General features: G+C 42.3%; 1 protein-coding gene across 5 annotated transcripts in view; it reads left to right on the forward strand.

Moving 5' to 3' along the window:
• The window catches only part of Map3k3 (mitogen-activated protein kinase kinase kinase 3), a 67,977-nt gene that overhangs the window by 38,569 nt on the left and 9,862 nt on the right, over nucleotides 1-19,546 (forward strand). For 3 of the 5 annotated variants that reach the window (XM_087210169.1, XM_004868609.3, XM_004868607.3), the window contains 3 exons: nucleotides 2,753-2,873; nucleotides 14,045-14,178; nucleotides 18,621-18,694. In XM_087210169.1, the coding sequence (XP_087066295.1) occupies nucleotides 2,753-2,873; nucleotides 14,045-14,178; nucleotides 18,621-18,694 (329 nt within the window). The remainder of the gene's footprint in view (nucleotides 1-2,752; nucleotides 2,874-14,044; nucleotides 14,179-18,620; nucleotides 18,695-19,546) is intronic. The other 2 variants (XM_004868610.3, XM_004868608.3) reach the window with 1 other exon arrangement.

The raw sequence follows: 19,546 nt of genomic DNA on the forward strand, positions 1-19,546 counted from the left end.
AAATCACTCTGCCCAACCAGTTTTATCTTCCTGTTCTTATCCCATTATTTTAGGAAGGCTAAAAAGAATTATCCTTTAGAATATCCTTGACAGTTTGAACTTAAATAGTAGGTAAGATAGTGCCAAAGTCATTGATAGGAAACTTGAGAAGTGGACAACATTTGGATGAAAACATTAGAAGTTTCCTTTTGTCAGAATCTGAGGTAACAAAATAAGGCTGGGTATTTGTTTAGTTTTTATCATATTCAGATACAAATGACAAAAGTGTGTTAAGTTTGAGATTATGATAATGGTCAAGAGCAGAAAGATAAATTTAAGAATTAACTTTATGCTTGTTTTTAAAAAGTGTAAATACCATAGAGAGGGAGAGGAGGAAGGGTAGGGAGAAGAGGAGGGGGAAGGAGATGGGGAAGGAGAGGGAGAGAAGCTGAGAGTTGGTGGTGGAAGAAGCCAATTAAATGTCTTAAAATGACAGTAGAAACCAAGGGGAGAGAGACTCTTCACAGAGGATCTAGTGATCCTCCTGCCTTAGCCTCTTGAGTGCAGGGATTACAGGTGTGCACCACCATGCCCAGCTCCACTGCTCTTCTTTATGCATATTGTTCTCCAGTAATTTTTCATATTGTCTGTGTCAGCCAGACCATGCTGCTACCCACAGAATCCTTCACTGAGGTTTTTATAAAGTGGTCAAATACCATCTTCTAGCTGCTATGTAGAGAATGTTCTGCTAGCTACATACTGTATACCTGTAGGCTCCTTTCACTCCATGACAGTCTTCTATTATTTTCAGATATAGTTTCATTTAACCCCTTTCTCTCTTTTCTTAATTTTGAATCTTGTTCAAGATTCTGTGAATCCGTATAACAACCTCATTTTTGTTTACTATGTTATTCTTTATCCCCTTAAATTGAGGTTTTTCAAAACATGGCTGAATGTTATAATCCCTTGAGATTAAAAATTACCAGTGCTTGGAGTCCATTCACAGAGATTCTGTTGTAGTTATCCTGAGACATCAGAAGCTTTGCAGACAGTTCTGATGGGCAACAAGGGTTGAGACCATTTCCTGAAATTGGAGCATGCCTCACTTCCTGAGACCTCACTGCTCACAGTGTAGACTATGAACCAGCAGCACCAGCATCATCTGTTAGAAACACAGCTCTGTGCCCTACCTAGACCTACCACATCAGAATCTGTACTTTGACAAGATTCCAGGGAATTTTTAAATGTCAGAATTCAAAATGTGGTAAGCCCTGTTCTGAAATCTTCACTCATTTCCTCAAGCTACTTTCCAAGCTGTTGCCATAACTTCAGCCTTTTCTTTTACAAATCTAAGCTTGGGTTGGCTGTTGTACCTACTTTGCTGGTTCAGCTTTTTTTATTTTAAAGCTGAGAGTTTAGAAGGGATATTCTTTGGTACATTTCAAATTCCTGCTGCCAAAACTCAGTGAATCCCCACTGTGTGGAAGGCCCTGAATCCAACCAGGTGTCCTCAGGACACTTGTCATGTAGCTCTTTGTGGCTGTGGGGCTGTGGCCCCGCCCCTATCCTTCTTGAGCTTGCTTCCCTGATGTGTGGCTTTGGATGTTTTTTCCTTTCTGACTCTGAGCAAAGAGCTATTGCACATCAGAGGCTTCAGCAAGAACAGTCACTTCCCCTTGGTTCTTCCCATTACAGCAGACAGTTTGTCAAGACAGCCCTGGTTGTGATAAAGTCTGGCATAGGGAGACTAGAGAAGATTGCTTGGCAGCTGAACTTGCCCTGGGGAGTGGGAAAGCCTTTTTCCTGAAGGACAGGATATAGAGATTGTTTGGGGTGGACTTTTTTTTCTCTGTCTCTCTCTCTCTCTCTCTCCTATGGAAGGTAGAGGCTTTAGAGAAGCAAGCAGAAACTTTGGCCCAGATTGTTGAAAAATCCTGGGCTCCCATTTCCATTTTCAGTAGTGCTTTGCTTATTTATAATCACATCCTGACATCACTTGCTCACCTCCAATGTTCATTTTTAAGCTTTCTTGATGCAAAAGCCCACCTTTGTTGCTTGGATTTCTTTCTGGTGCTCACCTGACAACTTGAGTGGGTGGGTGCAAAGTGGGGGTGGGTGCAGGAAGGCTACTGACCCTGTTCTGAGGTCTTTGACCTCCATCAGAATGGTACCTATGATAGCTTTTCCCAGTTGAGCACAGTCCTGAGATGATTTATGTACAGTGAAAGCCCTGGTACTTTGGACCAATTGAGATCTTTTTACCTTGCTTTTAAGGTATCAGTTATGGTTGGGGAAGAAGCAACATATTGAGCTACTTTTTAAACACATTGAGCAACCAGAATTTTTTCTTGGTTAGGGAAGTTGCCATCATTCATTATTTTGACCTCACGGCAGGTGATATTGCTGCTGAAATAATTTACTGCTATTCTCCCTATGCTCTCTGGAGAATTTTATGAGAGTATTTACAGCTCTCTTCTGTTTGGCAGGTTGTTACAGGAATGCCTGTTATTCCTCCGTGTCTGGGTCATCACCCACTAAACTGAGGCACCAGGTATTGGTGCTCATTTATCACTGAAGCTACACCAAGCAGACTGCTTCAAGCAAATAACGAATTACCAAGACAGATTGAGGCATAAGGTTTAGGGAAAAGCCAGGGAGCTCATGTGTTAAAAGTATGAAGGAGGCTGAAAGTATGGGGAGTCCTAGGAAAAGGCTAGAGAACCTTACAGGCTTTTAAAAGGTCTAGTTCAGCCTTTTGCCTCTTCTCTTACAGACCAGTTCCTCTCCCCACTCTGGGGTGTCCAGGCAAGTGCGGATCAAGGCTTCCCAGTCCGCGGGGGATATAAATACCATCTACCAGGCCCCCGAGCCTAGAAGCAGGCACCTCTCTGTCAGTGAGTATTTTACTCCCTTCCCTTGCCCTCATCGATTTTATCTGCTCACATTTTAAAAATTCCAACAAATATTTATTAAACAATCATCAAATATGTATTGTCCACCACTCTGTGCAGAGCAACCTTCTGTGCTTTTATTTGGGGAGAAGGGGTAGGGAAATGACTGGAATAGTAAATTGACCTCAGGGGTCTTATAATGATGTAATTGTGTGACTAAATTTCTTTTAAGCATCCCTAAGACATCTCCTCAGACAGCTGTTTGAAGACTTCCAGGAGAGTAGTCACTTTTTTTTTTTTTTTTTTTTTTGGTACTGGGGATTGAACTCAGGTCCTTGCGCTTGCACTGCAGGTGGTGGAACCACTGAGCTAAATCCCCGGCCCTAGTAGTCACTTATTTTGATCATTCTTTTCCCAAAAGACTGGGGACTTAGGAGTCAGATCTGAATTTGAATTTTGACTTCTAATCTCTTGATTATGATGCCAGAGAAGTCCTTATCCTTCTAGGAAGATGCTGACTAGTGAAACTCAGAGAGTCAACTAGGTTGTCTGGGAAGAGTAGTGTTGACATAGTGTATATAATAGCTAACTAATGGGAAAGCTGCCAGGCCTCCCCGGAAAAAGAGCCTACGTCAGGAATGTGCATTATACCAGATAACACAGTATTACATATTACTCTGGAGCCCCTTTCCCATAGTTTGGCAAGAAAACTCTTTTCTTCAATTGTGAAATTCTTGTTAAGAGGGAAATCTAGCCTTATCAAACATTAGGGTTGGGGCCAGGGATTTAGCTCAGTGGTTCAGGTGCCTGCCTTGCAAGCGCAAGGTACCAAGTTCAATCCCCGGTACCAAAAAAACAAACAAACAAACATTAGGGTTGTACCTGCTACCCTAAAGTTGAGACCCCCTCCTGCTGCCAGAAGCCAAGTTTGCCCTTTTGCATTGAAGTAGCTATGCACCAAGCTGAGCTGCTCTCTAAAGCGCCTCAGCTGAGCTTGAGGAAGCCTGAGCATTGATCCTGCTGCTGAACCTTCCTGTGAGTGAGGGAGGGAGTAGCAGGAAATGTGTGTTAGTCACTGACTTGGCCTCAGTGAGTACTTTTCAGAACCCAAGCAAGTGTTGGTAGTAAGTTGCTAAGCTTAATGGCTGTAAATACATTTCAAATTTTGTAGATAATTGGTGGATTTATTTTCATTAAGCTGGTTGAGGAGAGAGAGCAAGCATCCCTGGAATATAGGTGTCCTGGAGCCTGGGAAACTCTGCCAGCTTGTCTCTTTTCCAGAGTCTTTGTAGAGACTGAAGGGGTTATGGACAATATTGTTCTTTGTAGAGTAATCAGTGAAGATTGACATGGGGCAGTAATTGAGTCTCTTGTCTCGAAGCAGAAGCTGTGATTTGTATATGGAGGCAGTGGTTAAATGCTGGGCCATTTGGACTCTCCATGTATAGAAAGGCATACATAAGATATATATATATATTTTTTGGTACCGAGGATCGAACTCGGGTCCTTGTGCTTGTGCAGCAGGCGGTGAAACCACTGAGCTAAATCCCTGGCCCCATATGTAAGATTTTAATGTAGTTTTTGTTTATCTAGAAAGTGAACAATACAGCCTCTCAGTCCACCTAGATCATGGCTTCCTTCATTCAGCAAGCATTATATACTAACCGTTGGGCTACGATGAATGCAACAATGGAACATGTTATGGAAAGATAAGGGTGATGGGAACACAGCAGAGACAGTCACTGACTGCCCATGAGAAAAGGGTGTTCAGAGCAGAGGGAACATGAGAGCTGACGTGTAGAAAGATTTTCTGAGTATGAAGTAGAGTCAGATATTACAGGCATAGGAAATAGCATTTACCAGGCATGATTTCAAAAGAAAAAGGTGAGGCTGGGGATGTAGCTCAGTGGTTGAGTATTCGCCTAGCATGAGCAAGGCCCTAGGTTTAATTCTCAGCACTACCAAAAAGAAAAAATAGAATAAGATGTGCTTCAAGAATCTCGCGTGCTTAGGGGACAGGGGGCACAGAAAGATGATTTCTAACTAGCATGGTCTGGGAAATGCATTCTGGAGAGGAGCTGTCTGAGCTGGATTTGACAGATTATGGAGAATGAGGGGAGCATTTTAGAATGCACCTGTGAAGAGCCAGATGGATCTTTCAGGTCCAGATGGGCTGATGGATGTGGAGGAGTCATAGAGGATGCCAAGAAGGAATGCCTGGGTGCTGGGCATTGGTGGTGCACGCCTGTAATCCCAGTACTTGGGAAGCTGAGGCAGGGCTACATAGTTCAAGGCCAGCCTGGACTACATAATGAGACCCTGACTCAAAAGGAATTTCTGGGCTACTTCTGGAATGGCTTGGTGTACTTGATTGCACTTAGGTTTTTTGGTAGTCAGCGGGAAGCTGCTGAAAATGTTTGCCTCTATACTGTCTCCATTATAATGGTTATCGTGTTATCTTGTTATCTTATTTCTCTCCCATAAGTTGCAGTTTTGTTCATTCATTACCAATGTACTATGTGCCAGAAGTATGGGAAGCAAAAAAGACACAGATCCTATCCCTGAACGTGGACATTTACTTGTCATGATGTGGTCAATATGACCAGAGATGTAGCGCTATGAATGTGTGTAGCTGAGGGATGGGACCTGAACTTGGGGCTAGGAAAGCTTTGGCCTACCACCTGAAGTATAGATGGGAGGCAAGCGAAGGGAGGCAGGGCATGCTGCACGTAGATAGAGGCCTGGTGGCAGGAGCAGTGTGAGCTATTTGAGAAATGGAAAAAAGTCCCCATGACTTGAGCGCTGGGAGCAGAGGGAAGAAGAAAGGATGTGAATAGAGAGGGTGGCATAGGCTTGTGGCCTGTGGTAAAGTTGTTAATCCCTATGCTGAAAGCAATGAACCTTTTAGAGCTTTCAGTGATAACAAACAGCCTACTGCGGAGAGGTGCTGTAGGTTCACCACCACTGACTTAGGGGAACCATACTAGACTAATGCAGTAGTTCAGGTGAAAGAAAACAGGACCTTGAATCAGTCTGCTGACAGTAAATAATGAAGAGGAGAAGGAGCTGGAAGATTTGAGACATTTAGAGGTAAAACTGATAGAACATGGCTTTTCAGTGGTTCTTAAAGTGTGTTGTGGGGGCCCTGGGGAGTCCTTGAGATCCTTTCAGGGTATCTGTGAGGTCGAAATTATTTTCATAATCATACTAACAGCTGACACCCATTCTCTCACAAGTGTACAGTGGAGTTTTCCAGGAGTTACCATGAAGTACTAGGAAAAGTCCTAGCAATAGAAATGGAAGCAAAGGAGAAGTGATTGGTTAGTAAGCTTAGCAGTTCAACCTCCTACTCCATTCTTGCCTTTTTCCCTCCTTCACCACCACCGTTAACATCCCTGTGACTATTTAGTGAAAGACTCTAACATACAGATCATTCAGCTCCCACTGCAAAATTTGCAAAGACGGAGAAGTTCAGGGTATTCCAATTTAATTTTAGACATCTCTGTTGAAAAATTTTCCTTACAGTGAATTGAAAAATCTGCCTTTTTTCACTTTACCAGTTGATTTTAATTTATTTCTCTCCTTCTCCCTCTCCCTCCCTCCCTTCTCCCCCCACACCCAGACTTGTTATACCCATAGCCTTGTTCATGCTAGGCAAGTGCCCTACCACTGAACCACATCCCCATCCCTTTTTAACTTTTATTTGTGGCTTTGAACTTGTGATCTTCCTGCTTGATCACAGATGCCTACCATCTTACCTGGCCTTCTTTTTTTTTCTTTTCTTTTCTTTTCTTTTCTTTTTTCATGTGGTACTGTACCTTTGAGCTGAGCTATATTCCTAGCCCTTTTTTACTTTTTATATTGAAACAGTGTCTTGCTAAGTTGCCCAGGCTGGGCTCTAACTTACAATCTTCCTGCCTCAACCTCCCATAGTATTGGGATTATGGGTGTGTGCCACCATGCCTGGCTAGTACGGCTTTCTTGAGTAACTCAAATAAAATCTTTCATTCGGCAATTCTTCAAATATTTGACACCAGCTATCATATGCACTCTTTGTTTTTTCCCATCATAACATACATACCTTGAAATCCATTTTTTAAAGCCAGTCTGTTAAACTAGTTCATATTTAAACAGCAAAAACAGACAAAAAACCTCCTATGTAATGGGTAAACTCAAAAGTGTTAATCTTCCTATGCAGAGATCACTGGTAGTTGAATAGAATTTCCCTATGTTAAAAATGGGCTTCCTCTTATTTTTGCCTATGGAAGTTCTATTGGCTTTGAGACCAAATTTAACCACCATTCTTCCATAAAATAGGATGGTGCCTTTAAGCCATGTAGCCACACTTCCACTGAAGGGCTCATCCCTACCACATTCTGGCCCTGTTCATTTGAGTGCATCTTAAGTGGCCTTGCTTCTTTTCTCACACTGCCTTTCTGTGGTCTTGCCACATCTCTACAGCAGCCCAGCAAGGCAGACTATAACCTCTAAGATGAATGAAGGCAGGCAGTCCTTTCAAGGAGTTTGATAGTGAAAGAATAAGAGGTCAGGAAGTGAAGTCAGGATATCTTTAGGCTGGAGATCTGAGCAGGTTGTGAAGGGAGAGATAAAGACAGCTGAAAAGGAGAGACCAGACGTGAAGAGATGGGTGAGCTGGCGCTTGCAGGAGTGTCTGGAAGAGTCCTGGTAGAAAGCTATAATGGCCTGGAAGGAGGAGAGAAGGTCTGCCTCTGACTGAAACGGAGGAAAAATTCAGGTGAAGGCAAAAAAAAAGAATGTTGAAAGGGTGAGAACTCCTTGTAGCAACAATTGGGCAGTAGAAAGGTCAGGCATTGTGTGCACTACAAATTTCCAGTCTTAGGACAGTTGTGAAAGGATAGAAACTAGGACTGTGGAGGTAGTGGCTGCACACATGAAAACAAAATGGTTACTTCCAAAGGGTTCTTTACTCCTCTTGCTGTTAATTCTTCCAATACTAGATAAAACCAGGAATAGTAGACTAAAATGGAAATTTTGAGAAGTGAAACACACAGGATGTTCTCAGGATCTTATGGGATGAAAACATTGAGAAGCACTGTTCTGCACAGCCTGGTCTGTTGTATATTGGGAAATTGTGGTAATAATTTTCTATCAGGGAGGAAAAACATTTGATTACCTTCCTCATCTCATCTATCCCGCAAGGGAGACAAGGATTAGAAATACATCTTTGTACTTATAATGATGTGCACATTAACACTGACCCAGAGCTCTAGAACTCCCTGCAGAGGCAACTTCCTGACTGCATCAGCTTCCTGATGAGGGTTCTCTTATGAAAAGGGCCAGAAACAGAGCCTTTCAGCTTTGAGTCAGAGTACAGAGCAAAAGAACCAGCCATATCCTAGGATGAAAATTTATCTCTTGATTTTGCTTTTCTGGGTTAAGGAATCTAGCAGAGAATAATATATCCTGGGAGAAGTTTGGACAGCTGGCCGTGTAAATCCTGGACCTCTCCTTAGGTGTAGAATGCTTTCAGGGGAAGCTGTGGGCCACTCTGAACAGAGGGCTGCTACTGTGCCCTTCCACTTCAGCTGATGCTAAGATGGGCCCCTTAACACAAATGGCCTGCTGAAGCTAAAGCAGCAAGATCAGTCTGGAATGCCAGGGAAGGGTGTCTCAGGGACCTGTCCCCCACGCCCCTACCTGTGCTTTCCTCCTGACACCTGTGGATGATCTGTGCTTTGCATAGCAGGGCTTTGTGCAATCCAGCTCACTCTTGTCATTGCTGGTAAATATATGACCATCAGACTCTTAGAGCCCAGTACCCTGTCCTGCTCAATCCCTTGTCTCACTTGTTCTTGACTGCTTTTTGTGTATCTAGTTGGCTCACAGTGCCTGAAATGAAGATAAAAACAAAACTGAAAATACCCTGGAGCAATTCTGCCAACTCCTGGTTTTTCCATTCGCTTCCTCTGATAGCCATTGGTTTGGGGAGCTTCCCTTTCCTGCTCCAGGCGGTGGGCCTGTGCACAATGGCCCCTGGCCTGTGGCCCATCAGATAACAAGGCTGGCTTTCTGCAGGCCACAATGTGAGTTGGAAAAAGTGAAAGTCACTGGCTGGAAATAAAAGCTCAGAAAACCTTAGCTGTTTTCCCCCAGGCCCTTCTGTGTCTGTAGTCCTGGCCTCGAAAGAGCTAGTCCCATTCCTCCTGCAAAACCAGGGGAGAGTCCAGTGGAGCTAGAAAGGGAAGGATGGATGTTAGCAGGGCCATGTGTAGCTCACCCCGGGGTGTTCTTGCTTCAGACACTGGGTGATTGATGGGGGCAGTTCATTCTGTCTGGGGATAGTTTGGACCAATTTGGTCTCAGATATCATTAATAAGTGAGAATTTTTCCTCACTCCCTTTCAAGAAACATTTTTATTATTCTAGGTAAAATGTGTAATATCTTTTCACTGCAGAGCATGTTGTTGAGGGTTTGGTTGCACAGAAGAGAATTCACTCTAGCTCATTTCAGGAAGAAAAGATTTAGTGTATATTCTGGCTTATGAAACCACTGGGAGAGGGAAGCAGGCTGCAGGTCCCCATACAGCACAGAGGTCCTCTTCCTTCCATAGCTGGGAGGTCCCCAGTCCAGATGTCCAGTGCCCCTTAGCCCTGCTCCATACCTGACACGTAGGGCTGCCTACACTTCTCTCACTGGGCCCAGAGACAGCAGGAATGACAGGAAACTAAATCTCACACAAGTGGATCACACAAGTCTAGACCTGAAAGGAGTCTTAGAAATAGACCGTTTTAGCTAATTAGCTTCTGAAGTACAGAGAGAGATACTAGACAGGTAGAATGGATCCTGAGTGCAATGCATGTCTGCCATATAAAGTGAGGAAACTGAATGGAATTCTACCTGATTCCTGCCATTAGGTGTGTCCTGTAGATGTGTACCTGTGCCACCAAAAATGGTTATGAGGTAGACAGTTCTTTCCATTTTTGCAGATGAAGAAATTGAGGTGAGAGTTTAAGTCAGCTAATGATTGTCAAAGCCTGATTGGAACCTAATTCCAAAGCTAGGCTTTTCTTGATACACCTTGCTTATCTCTTTAGTTTTCCTTCTGCTGCTGACAAATGCTACCAACATATAGATTGAATTGCCACAGAATTTGTGGGCTATCAAAATGTTTTCTAAAGCCAAAAATGGAACTGTAGGCTAATGTTTGCAAGCTACGGGTTTAATAATGCTCTGTATTTTTAGTCATCTGGGGCTTAAGAAAAGCCCATTTCATGGTTACACTGGAATTTTGTGTTATGGTGGCAAGGGAAGTGGCCATGTACATAGGTCTTAATATCTGGGTCGCTTGGTAAGTGGAGTCATTTTCTTATCCTTGGTCCAGATTTCTCCTTTCCTCCATCTTTTCTCTGATTCTGAGCCTTCTGTTGGCCAAATGGCAGTTTGTATTCCTATCTTCCTCCTCACAAATAACCATGGACAGAACAACTCTGAATTTGAGTGGTGTTGAACATAGCACCTGTACTATCAAGAAATCTTTATGCTAGCTAACTTCTCTCCCCGTCAGTGGGACCCTCATCCTCTCTGTTGGTCACTCATGGGGAGCAGTTCAGCAAGAAGTCTTCAGCTACTGTGTTGAGCAGTGTACTAGTCCTTTTTGGAAATAAATTTTGGTCTCAAAATTGCCTTGGCAGTCACAAAGGCTATTTTCTAGCCACAGTCCTACTGTTAAGGCACTTTATGGCTTTGGGGCTCAGGTTCCCTTTCTGTTGTATGTAAATGATAGTTATGCACCTCCACTGCAGGGTTGTTTTAAAGGTTAAATGAGAAATAAAGAGTGCTGAAAGAGAGGGGTGGGAGGGAGGAAGAAGAGAGGAAAGTAGAGAAGGGAAAAAATACCCATGTTGGCTGATTTCATTACTTTGTTAGTTCATGACATAATATCCCTAAATTTACATTGAGAGCTGTTTCAGTTTCTGCCAGGGCTTAAGAACAGGTGGACAGACTTTATTCTGCAGGCTACTTGAGATCATGTATAGCCTCTACCCTGTGAGTGAGGTGTTGAAGCAGGAAATCCAGAAAAATTCTCTTTTTTTCAGAGCAATTTTGTTTCTGGCTGCTCCTCTGGAGTCAGGAGGGGAAGCCAGATTACTGAGGTTCCCACGTTAGCCTTTCTACCTGCGACACATCCTTAGGTTAATGCCTCCAAGGAGCAATTGAGGTGTCCTTGGTGACAAATTCATCAGATTTCTTCTGCACAATTAAATGAGCCATATGTTCTGAAGAACTGACTTTATGTGGGAGAATGAAGGAGTCATTCTTTTTTTTTTTTGGTACCGGGGATTGAACTCGGGTCCTTGCGCTTGCACAGCAGGCGGTGAAACCACTGAGCTAAATCCCCAGCCCATGGAGTCATTCTCTTGACAGACATTGAGAATACAGTAATAGTTCAGATTCCTTACAAACTTTCTCTAAGAGCAACCCTGTGCAACATTTTTTTACTAAGTATTTTTCTTCCTTAGAGAGGCCCTAGGAATGATGGGAAGGAAACTTCCTGGAGAGTGTTGTTGAGCCCCAGCAGTTTGCCAGGCTCATGGTCTCCTCCAGGAAAAGCCTCAGCTGGGCTCCTTAGCAGCTTCTGCAGTAGATATACCACTTCTCCTTCCAGACACAGGCTGCAGGTTCTATATATAAAACTAAAACTGTGTCCCCCAAAATTTTCCTTCTGAAGCTGGTTTCTTTCAAGAAAGGAGGGAGTTGATGTTGGCTGTTTTCAGGGTAGAATGAGTCAGGTTCTTCCCTAAATCTCCTGCTACCAAACTTATTATCTTTTTTTCCCTTAGCCATTCCCACACAGCATCTTGCCTGTAGTTCCATTTCAGGAAACCTAGTGCTACAGCCAGAACTAGCTGGGAGAATCTGACCAGTGAGGAAAGTAGCCTGTTTTGTTGATGAATGGCATTTCTGCTGTTTCTGATGTCTGGGAATTGCTGGCCATAGGGGAGAGGTGAAGAGTACAGAATAAGATGAGGGAACGGAGGGCTATTATGTGTTTGGTTTTCTGCATGATGGTATAAATTTGTTCTGTTCAAAGAAGGAAAAGGTCTTAGGAAAGAGTCCTATATTTGTTTTCAAATTACTAGATATATTTGATGTGGATATTGTTAAAGCTTTTTTTCTTTCTTCCCTGATCTAGGGATTGAACCCAGAGCCTTGTGCTAGCTAGGCAGGGTCTCTACCATTGAGCTATACCTCCAGGTCTGTTAAAGCTTTTTTAAACCTTGATTGATTGATTCTTAGTTTATCTGGTGTACTTACAAAGGAGAAATGTTAGAACTTCTGACCTTTTGTCTCCTTCTCTGATCAGGGAAAGTGGCAGTCAGAAAAACTTTTGGCCTAGGAGTACGAAGATCTGATTTCTGAGACTCAAAATCTCATATACCAAGATCATTGCTTAATGATTTATAAGCCATATCCTCATATTTGTGTCATTCGGTGATGTTAGGTTGATAAACTATTCTATTTTACAAATTCAGAGCAATTTTTATATTTTCATATAAAAATTCAGTTAAATTTGCTTTGTATTCTCTCACCTGTAAAATAGGAATAATTCTTGTTTCCTAAAAAAAAATTTTTTTTTGGAGAAATATAAAGCTCCTTGAGTCTGTTTCTACCTCTGTTAAGTAAAGCAAATACTTATGTCTCAGGATTGTGAAAAGGTTTAAGTGAAGTAACAAATGCAAGAATACCTTATCGAATACCTGCTGTTTAGTAGTCACTCAAAAGATGTTTGTCATATCTCAGTTACAGAAATGTTGAAAATCAAAGAGGGTAATTACAGTGAATCTCCAAGAAAAAATAAAAACAAAATTTAAATGCAACACAAGGCTGGATATGGTGGCACACACCTATAATCCCAGCACTCTGGGAAGTGGAGGCAAGAGGATCACAAGTTCAAGCCTAACCTAAGCAACTTAAAAGACTTAGCAAGAGCTTTTCTCAAAATAAAAAATAAAATATGGACTGGGAATATAGCTTAGAACAAAGGCTCTGGGTTTAATCACCAGTACTGAAAGGTGGGGGAGGCAACATAATTGCTCATAGTAGTTAGGAAGTATAGGAGTGGGTAACAGTGAAAGAGGCAATTGCTGGCCCAAATGTCAAGGAGCCTTTTTGCTGGATACAAGTAGAAAAGCAATAAGGAGAGACACTGACTGGAAGAACAGGGCAGAAGAGAGAGATGCCCAGGTTTATTCGGTTACCTTTTTGGATACCAGCCTAAAGATGTTGCTGCTGGGACCTAAAGCTTAAAAAGACTAACCTGATGTGCAGTAGTGCCCCCCCCTGCCACGTCTGCATTTTTTTTTTACTTTCTGTGGTTTTTGTTAGCACCAGTCAACTGCAATCAGAAAATATTAAATGGAGAATTCCACAAATGAACAACTTGTAAGTTTTAAATTGCATACCATTCTGAGTAGTATGATGAAATCTTGCACTGTCCTACTGGAATATGAATATCTCAGTGTATCCATGTTGTATATGCTACGCACCCATTAGTCACTAAGTAGCCATCTTGGTTATCAGATTGACTGTCATGTTATCACAGTGCTTGTGTTCAAGTAACTTTTATTTTACTTAATAACAGCACCAAATTGCAAGAGTAGTAATGCTGACAATTTTAATATAGAATATTGTTATGACCATCCTATTTTATTATTGTCAATCTCTTACCATGCCTAATGTATATATTAAACTATCATACATATGTATGCATAGGAAAAAACTTAGTTATATATCATATTTGATATTATCTGGGCTCTCAGGCATCCACTAGGTCTTAAAATATATCCCCTAAGGATATGGGGGGGGACTATGAAGGAATAATTATATGCAAGAATTTTATAAAGCTGGTCTAATTGCTAGCTTAAATTGGTTTTACAGGGCATATTCTGTTCGTGTTTTATGTTGAGGTTCTTGGTCATATATGTGCTAGTGCCTGCTCCGTCTCTGGATTTTGCTTCCTATTAGGAAGGAACTTCACCTTAGGCAGCTGAAGCATGCTGGGCTTTGGCGTCATAACCCATCTGAGTTACATCCTGACCTAGGGCCCTGTATCTCTAGCTGGCCCCATGCCTGTTCCTCTTGAGCCACTTGTCCTGGACTTTGTTGTTAAAAGCCTTGTTTCTGTGCTCTAGGTTCCCAGAACCCTGGCCGAAGCTCGCCTCCCCCTGGCTATGTGCCTGAGCGGCAGCAGCACATTGCCCGGCAGGGATCCTACACCAGCATCAACAGTGAGGGGGAATTCATCCCAGAGACCAGCGAGCAGTGCGTGAGTATGGGGGATTGGAGTGTGCACACAGTCTGTGTCAGACCGAGATGATGTCAGGGATTCTCCGTGGGCACAGTGTAGACTTGATAGATTAGAACTTCAAATAGTAGCTTGTCTACAAACCAGGCCTGCCCAAATATGGATTATTCCTTTCGATGGGCCAAATATCAATTCCTGCCAAAGATAGGATCCAAGCTACCTAGCCTCTTTGGTGTTGGGTGAGCACTTGACAGTTTCACTCTTAAAGTCCCTCACTGGCCTTCCTACAGAATTATACTCTGTTGTTTATGCTCTTCCTTACAACTGTCTTTCTTCATTTGGGCAAGTTTGTACATATGACCAATGCTAAACTAACAGATTGTGTTTTTTATTGGCTATATTTTAATTTTGTTATTTCTTGGGGAGAGGTAGGACCCAAACACTATCCCAATTATACTGCAGGATTGGTTAGAGTGACCTTCTGTGATGATAAACAGCTATTAGTAATTATCTGTTGTTATATAACAAATTATCATAAATATAGTCTTACAGTGATAGAATTTATTATACTTTAGTTTCCTTGGGTCAGGTGTCTAGACATTGTTTAGCTGGGTCCTCTGCCTAGGATCACACAGGGCTGCAATCAAGGTGCTAGCCAGGCTGGATTCTTTTTCTTGAGCTTGGGGCTATCTTCCAGGCTCACATGATTGTTGACAGAATTCAGTTCCTTGTGATTGTAGGGCTGTGGTTTCTATTTTCTCACTAGATGTCACTCAGTCGTGCTCTGAGTGTCCTAGAGGCCACCTACAGTTCTTTTGCTATAGGTCCCTCTCACAACATGGTGGCTTATTCAAAGCCAGCAGGAAAATCTCTAGCTCCACTTTGCAAAGATGCAGTCTTCTATAACTTAATATAATCATGGGATGAGCATCTTGTCCTCCTAGCCCTAGTCTGTTGCCTAGAATTCATATGTTCTACTTGCATTCAAAAGGAGGATCGCCGGGGATTTAGCTCAGTAGTTCCACTGCCTGCCTCGAAAGCTAAGGACCTGAGTTCAATCCCCGGTACCAAGAAAAAAACCAAAAAAAACCCAAAAAGTTTCAAAAGGAGGATGACTCACTGTGATTCTGTGGTCCATGTGTCCATCACAATACTCAACCATTGTAGTGGCTTTGTGTGTGTGTGTGTGTGTGTGTGTGTGTGTGTGTGTGTATGTGTATGTGTATGTGTTACTATGATTGATTGAACCCAGGGCCTTTGTGCTGAACTATATTCCCAGGCCCCATCCCCCTTTTTTTGGTACTGGAGATCAAACTCAGGACCTTGCGCTTGTGAGGCAGGTCGTGGAGCCACTGAGCTAAATCCCCGGCCCTCCCAAAGAAAGGATCTCACTAAATCATTAAGTTGCCCAACTGGGCCTTGAACTTGAATCTTCCTGGTTTAGCCTCCCAGAGTGCTGGGATTACAGGTGTGCACCACCATGCTTGGCTCTAATGGCTGGGTTTTTATTTTATGTTTATTTAGGTACCAGGGATTGAACTCAGGACCTTGCACTTGTGAGGCAGGTGTGGTGCCACTGAGCTAAATCCCTGGCCCCTGGCTTTTTAAGCAGTAGTTTATTTGATGAAAATGGCAATTTAGAGTGGGGTATTGTGACACCAGTCTGTAATCCCAGGACTCAGGAGGCTGGGGCAGGAAGATCACTAGAAGGCCAGCCTGGGCTACATAGTGAGTTCAAGGCCAGCCTGAACTCTACATAGCAAGACCGTGTTTCAGAAAAAAAAAAAATTTTTTTCTTTTTGGTTTAGTAAACTCAGCAAGTGTGAGATCTCTGGCTTCATTCTGGTCATTTCAATAAGTTTGCTTTGATTGCTCTTATAAATTTCTAGAATTTGATTTAAAAAGGGAAAATTTTGAGGGCAAAACTGCTAACAAAGAAGCCAGCAACACCACCTGTGAGATTTTACAAGACAACTGATTGCTGTAACTTTTTATTCATTATTCAAGTTATATAGGCTATGAGAAGCCCTTGACACTCTTACTCTCTCATCTGTATTCCTGCCTTCCAGATAAACTCACATTTGGAACCGTGACCTGGAGTGCCTTTAGCTTCAGAGTCCTTTCCTGGGCATTTTTCTGATGGCCCTTTCAGTTTCTCTCCCTACAGAACTTCTGGACAGCCACTGTTCTAAGGGTTTAGGCTGTGAAATCCCAGAGATTACAGATGAGCTGGATTGCCTTTGGTCTCTATTCTTCCCCATGATTCTGTACCCCTATTTTTTACTTTTCCTGCCTGGCCTGGAAGGCATGAGAGGATATGACTCTTAGCGAGGACAGACTTTTAGAAAGAGGCCAAAAATGGTGGGAGCTGGGGACTGCAAGGTCCTCCTGTGGCCCCCACCTCTTTAGCTGAAGGGAATTCTTCCTCGTAACAGGCCAGTGAAGATAAATCTACTTCACAAGGCGCTAAACAACATTGTATATAGTAAAACAATATTCAGTTAAGACTTTCTTGGGCCAGGGATTTAGCTCAGTGGTTGCGCCGCCTGCCTTGCAAGCCAAGGACCCGAGTTTGATCCCCGGTACCAAAAAAAAAAAAGAGACTTTCTTGAAGAGCGAAACTGAGATAAGTTTTCAGGTTTAGGTAATAGTTGCATGTATTTGCTAACTTTTAGAATGAACAAAACATGATTCATGTTAATTTTTTTTTTTTTTTGATACCGGGAATCGAACTTGGGACTTTGTGCTTGTGAGGCAGGTGACAGAACCACTGAGCTAAATCCCCAGCCCTCATGTTAATCTTTAACTTACTTTTTCTAACAGAAATTATGGTAACACAATGTAACTTCCTTTGCTTCCGCTTTGACTTCTGCAGCACTATCATAACAAGGGTCATTTTTTGCGAAAACATTTAGTGGACTCAGCAGTTTTTCCCAAGGCCTCTTGAACCTTTCATATTTTCCTCCATCATCACACCTGCCATGTTGTTACACTCATCCATTTTCTCTTTTCTGTTAACTAGTCTAACTGCCTAACATGCATTTGATGTATTGGAAGCAACTCTTTTCCCATATTGGTTTCATCCACCTTGAGAAATCTTGTATCCTTAACAAATTTGCAGTTTTACTTTGCAGTTAATTTGCTCTGATAGGCAGATTTTAAAAAATCATATATGATAATATGATCTGAAATATTTGAAATTATGAGTGGGGTGGATCCTACTTAGTAAAGATATTTGAGTTGGAAACTAATTTTGTGAAATTTTATGTTAGTGAGTTTTCATAATTCTGATACTTTGCTTTCCTGCATAATGTTTAACTTGGGAGCTCAGATAATGAATACTGTTAGCCTTCTGTGTCTGGGATCCATGTCTGTGGATCCAACCAGCTGTAAAATGAAAATATTCAAAAAACAATTGTGTCTGCATGGAACATGTACAGACTTTTCTTTTCTCTTGTCATTCTCTAAACTGATAATTCACAGCATTTACATTGTACTATGTATTATAAGTAATTTAGATATAATTTAAAGTATACAGGAGGATATGCATGGACAATATGCAAATAACGTGCCATCTTATGTAAGAGACTTGAGCCTGCACAAAGTTTGATATCTGCAAAGATCCTGGAGCCCATCGCCATAGATACTGAGGGATGAATGTGCTCTGAAATTTAGACCCTAACTCCAGTCCCACTGTGTACTGACTAAATGAAGAGAGGCACCTTCACTGGGAAAAAAGCCACTTTGAAGGCTTTTTGTTACTGCATTTTTCCAAGAGCCAGAGAGATACTTTAATTTATATAAACACCTTTTACAGAGATAGCAGGAAGCATTGGAGGGGCATTAGAACCAAGAACTGGGGAATTTTTGTTCTGACACCAGGTGTGCACTAACTAGTTTTGTGCCATTAGACAGGTCTCCTATCATTTCTCAGCCTGCAGTGCTCATCTGTGAAATGAGGCAGTCGTTTCTTTGTAAATTATGAATTATCAAGTGTAAACAGAAGCATTGAGGTCCCACCCAGATTCACTAGACCCCTCTGCAGCATAGTACCATCTCCAGCACCAGGCACTGACATTGATAGCCAGGAAAATGCCAACAAGAGAAGCAGCATCTCTGCTTTGTTCTCCTGGCGGAGCTCCTTGGAATGCCAGCCAAGCATTTTTCTCCGTCCTGGAAATTTGCTTTTCAGACTTCAGGGAGAGGGCGGGGGAATTTAGCTCAGTGATGCTGCCTCCTGCCTTGCAAGCACAAGGTACTGGTTGCAAAAAAAAAAAAAAAGAAACAAACTTCAGGGAGAATGGTACCTTACTAACCATTTTCCCCACTGCATGAGAGAAGAAAGGACACTTTGATATTTTAACAATACAGACAGTGTGCTAGCCCTGAGTAGGTCGCAGGGCTGGGGTCTCCAGGCTGGAATTTGTTTTGGGACTGGTTTTGTCATATAACTTGCCTTGCAGATGCTGGATCCCCTGAGCAGTGCTGAAAATTCCTTGTCGGGAAGCTGCCAGTCCTTGGACAGGTCAGCAGACAGGTATGGGGCTGTGGGTGGTTTGGGTGTTAATGCATAGGCATTTTAGGAACTGATGGGTTAAGGAAGTTGACTTATCGAGGTGTATGTCTGATCTCACCACATCCACAGGCCCAGGGTTGAAACATCAAGCTTCCAGGAAAACCCTTAATTTCTCAAACACCATGACAATGTTTTGTTTGCATAATAAAATGAACATAGCAATAGTTTATAGGTGGGCGTGGTGGTGCATGCCTGTAATCCGGCACTCAGGAGGCTGAGGCGGGAGGATTGCCACAAGTTTGAGGCTATCCTGGACTACACAGTGAGGTCTTGTCTCAAAATTTTTTTTAAAAAGTTTATAAAATAGCTTATTTATTAAGTGCTTTCTGTGCTGTTCTAAGTGTTTCACATGTTTTGACTTTCAACATAATATATGCTGCTCTTGTACTTTTTTTTGGCCTTATTGGTGAACTGAGAAACAATGTGCTGTTGAAGTTTGCAGGGGAAACTGAATTTTCACTCATTTTCATTTTTTTCCTCCCAAGTGTTTCTGGTAGAATAAGAATGGGATATAAAAATAAGAAAACAAAATATCCAGACTGCCTGGCATACCACACACTACCTGCTTGTAATAAATCCTGTTCTGTTGTTTTGGTTTTTTGAGACAGGGTCTCACTACATAGTTCAGACTGGCTTTGAACTCACTATGTAGCCCAGGCTGACCTTGAACTCACAGCAATCTTCCTGCCTCAGCTTCTGATTTCTGGGCTATCAGGTGTATGAAACATGCCTGGCCATAAATCCTGTTCTTTACACCCTGTGAGGGAACAAGTGTGTCCTTTAGATACCAAATAGCTTTGTGGGTCAGGGCTC

The sequence above is a fragment of the Heterocephalus glaber genome, unplaced genomic scaffold (assembly GCF_053883595.1).
Source record: "Heterocephalus glaber isolate CG9 unplaced genomic scaffold, H.glaber_assembly_v1.0 deba00001124, whole genome shotgun sequence".
NCBI classification, from domain to species: Eukaryota; Metazoa; Chordata; class Mammalia; order Rodentia; family Bathyergidae; genus Heterocephalus; species Heterocephalus glaber.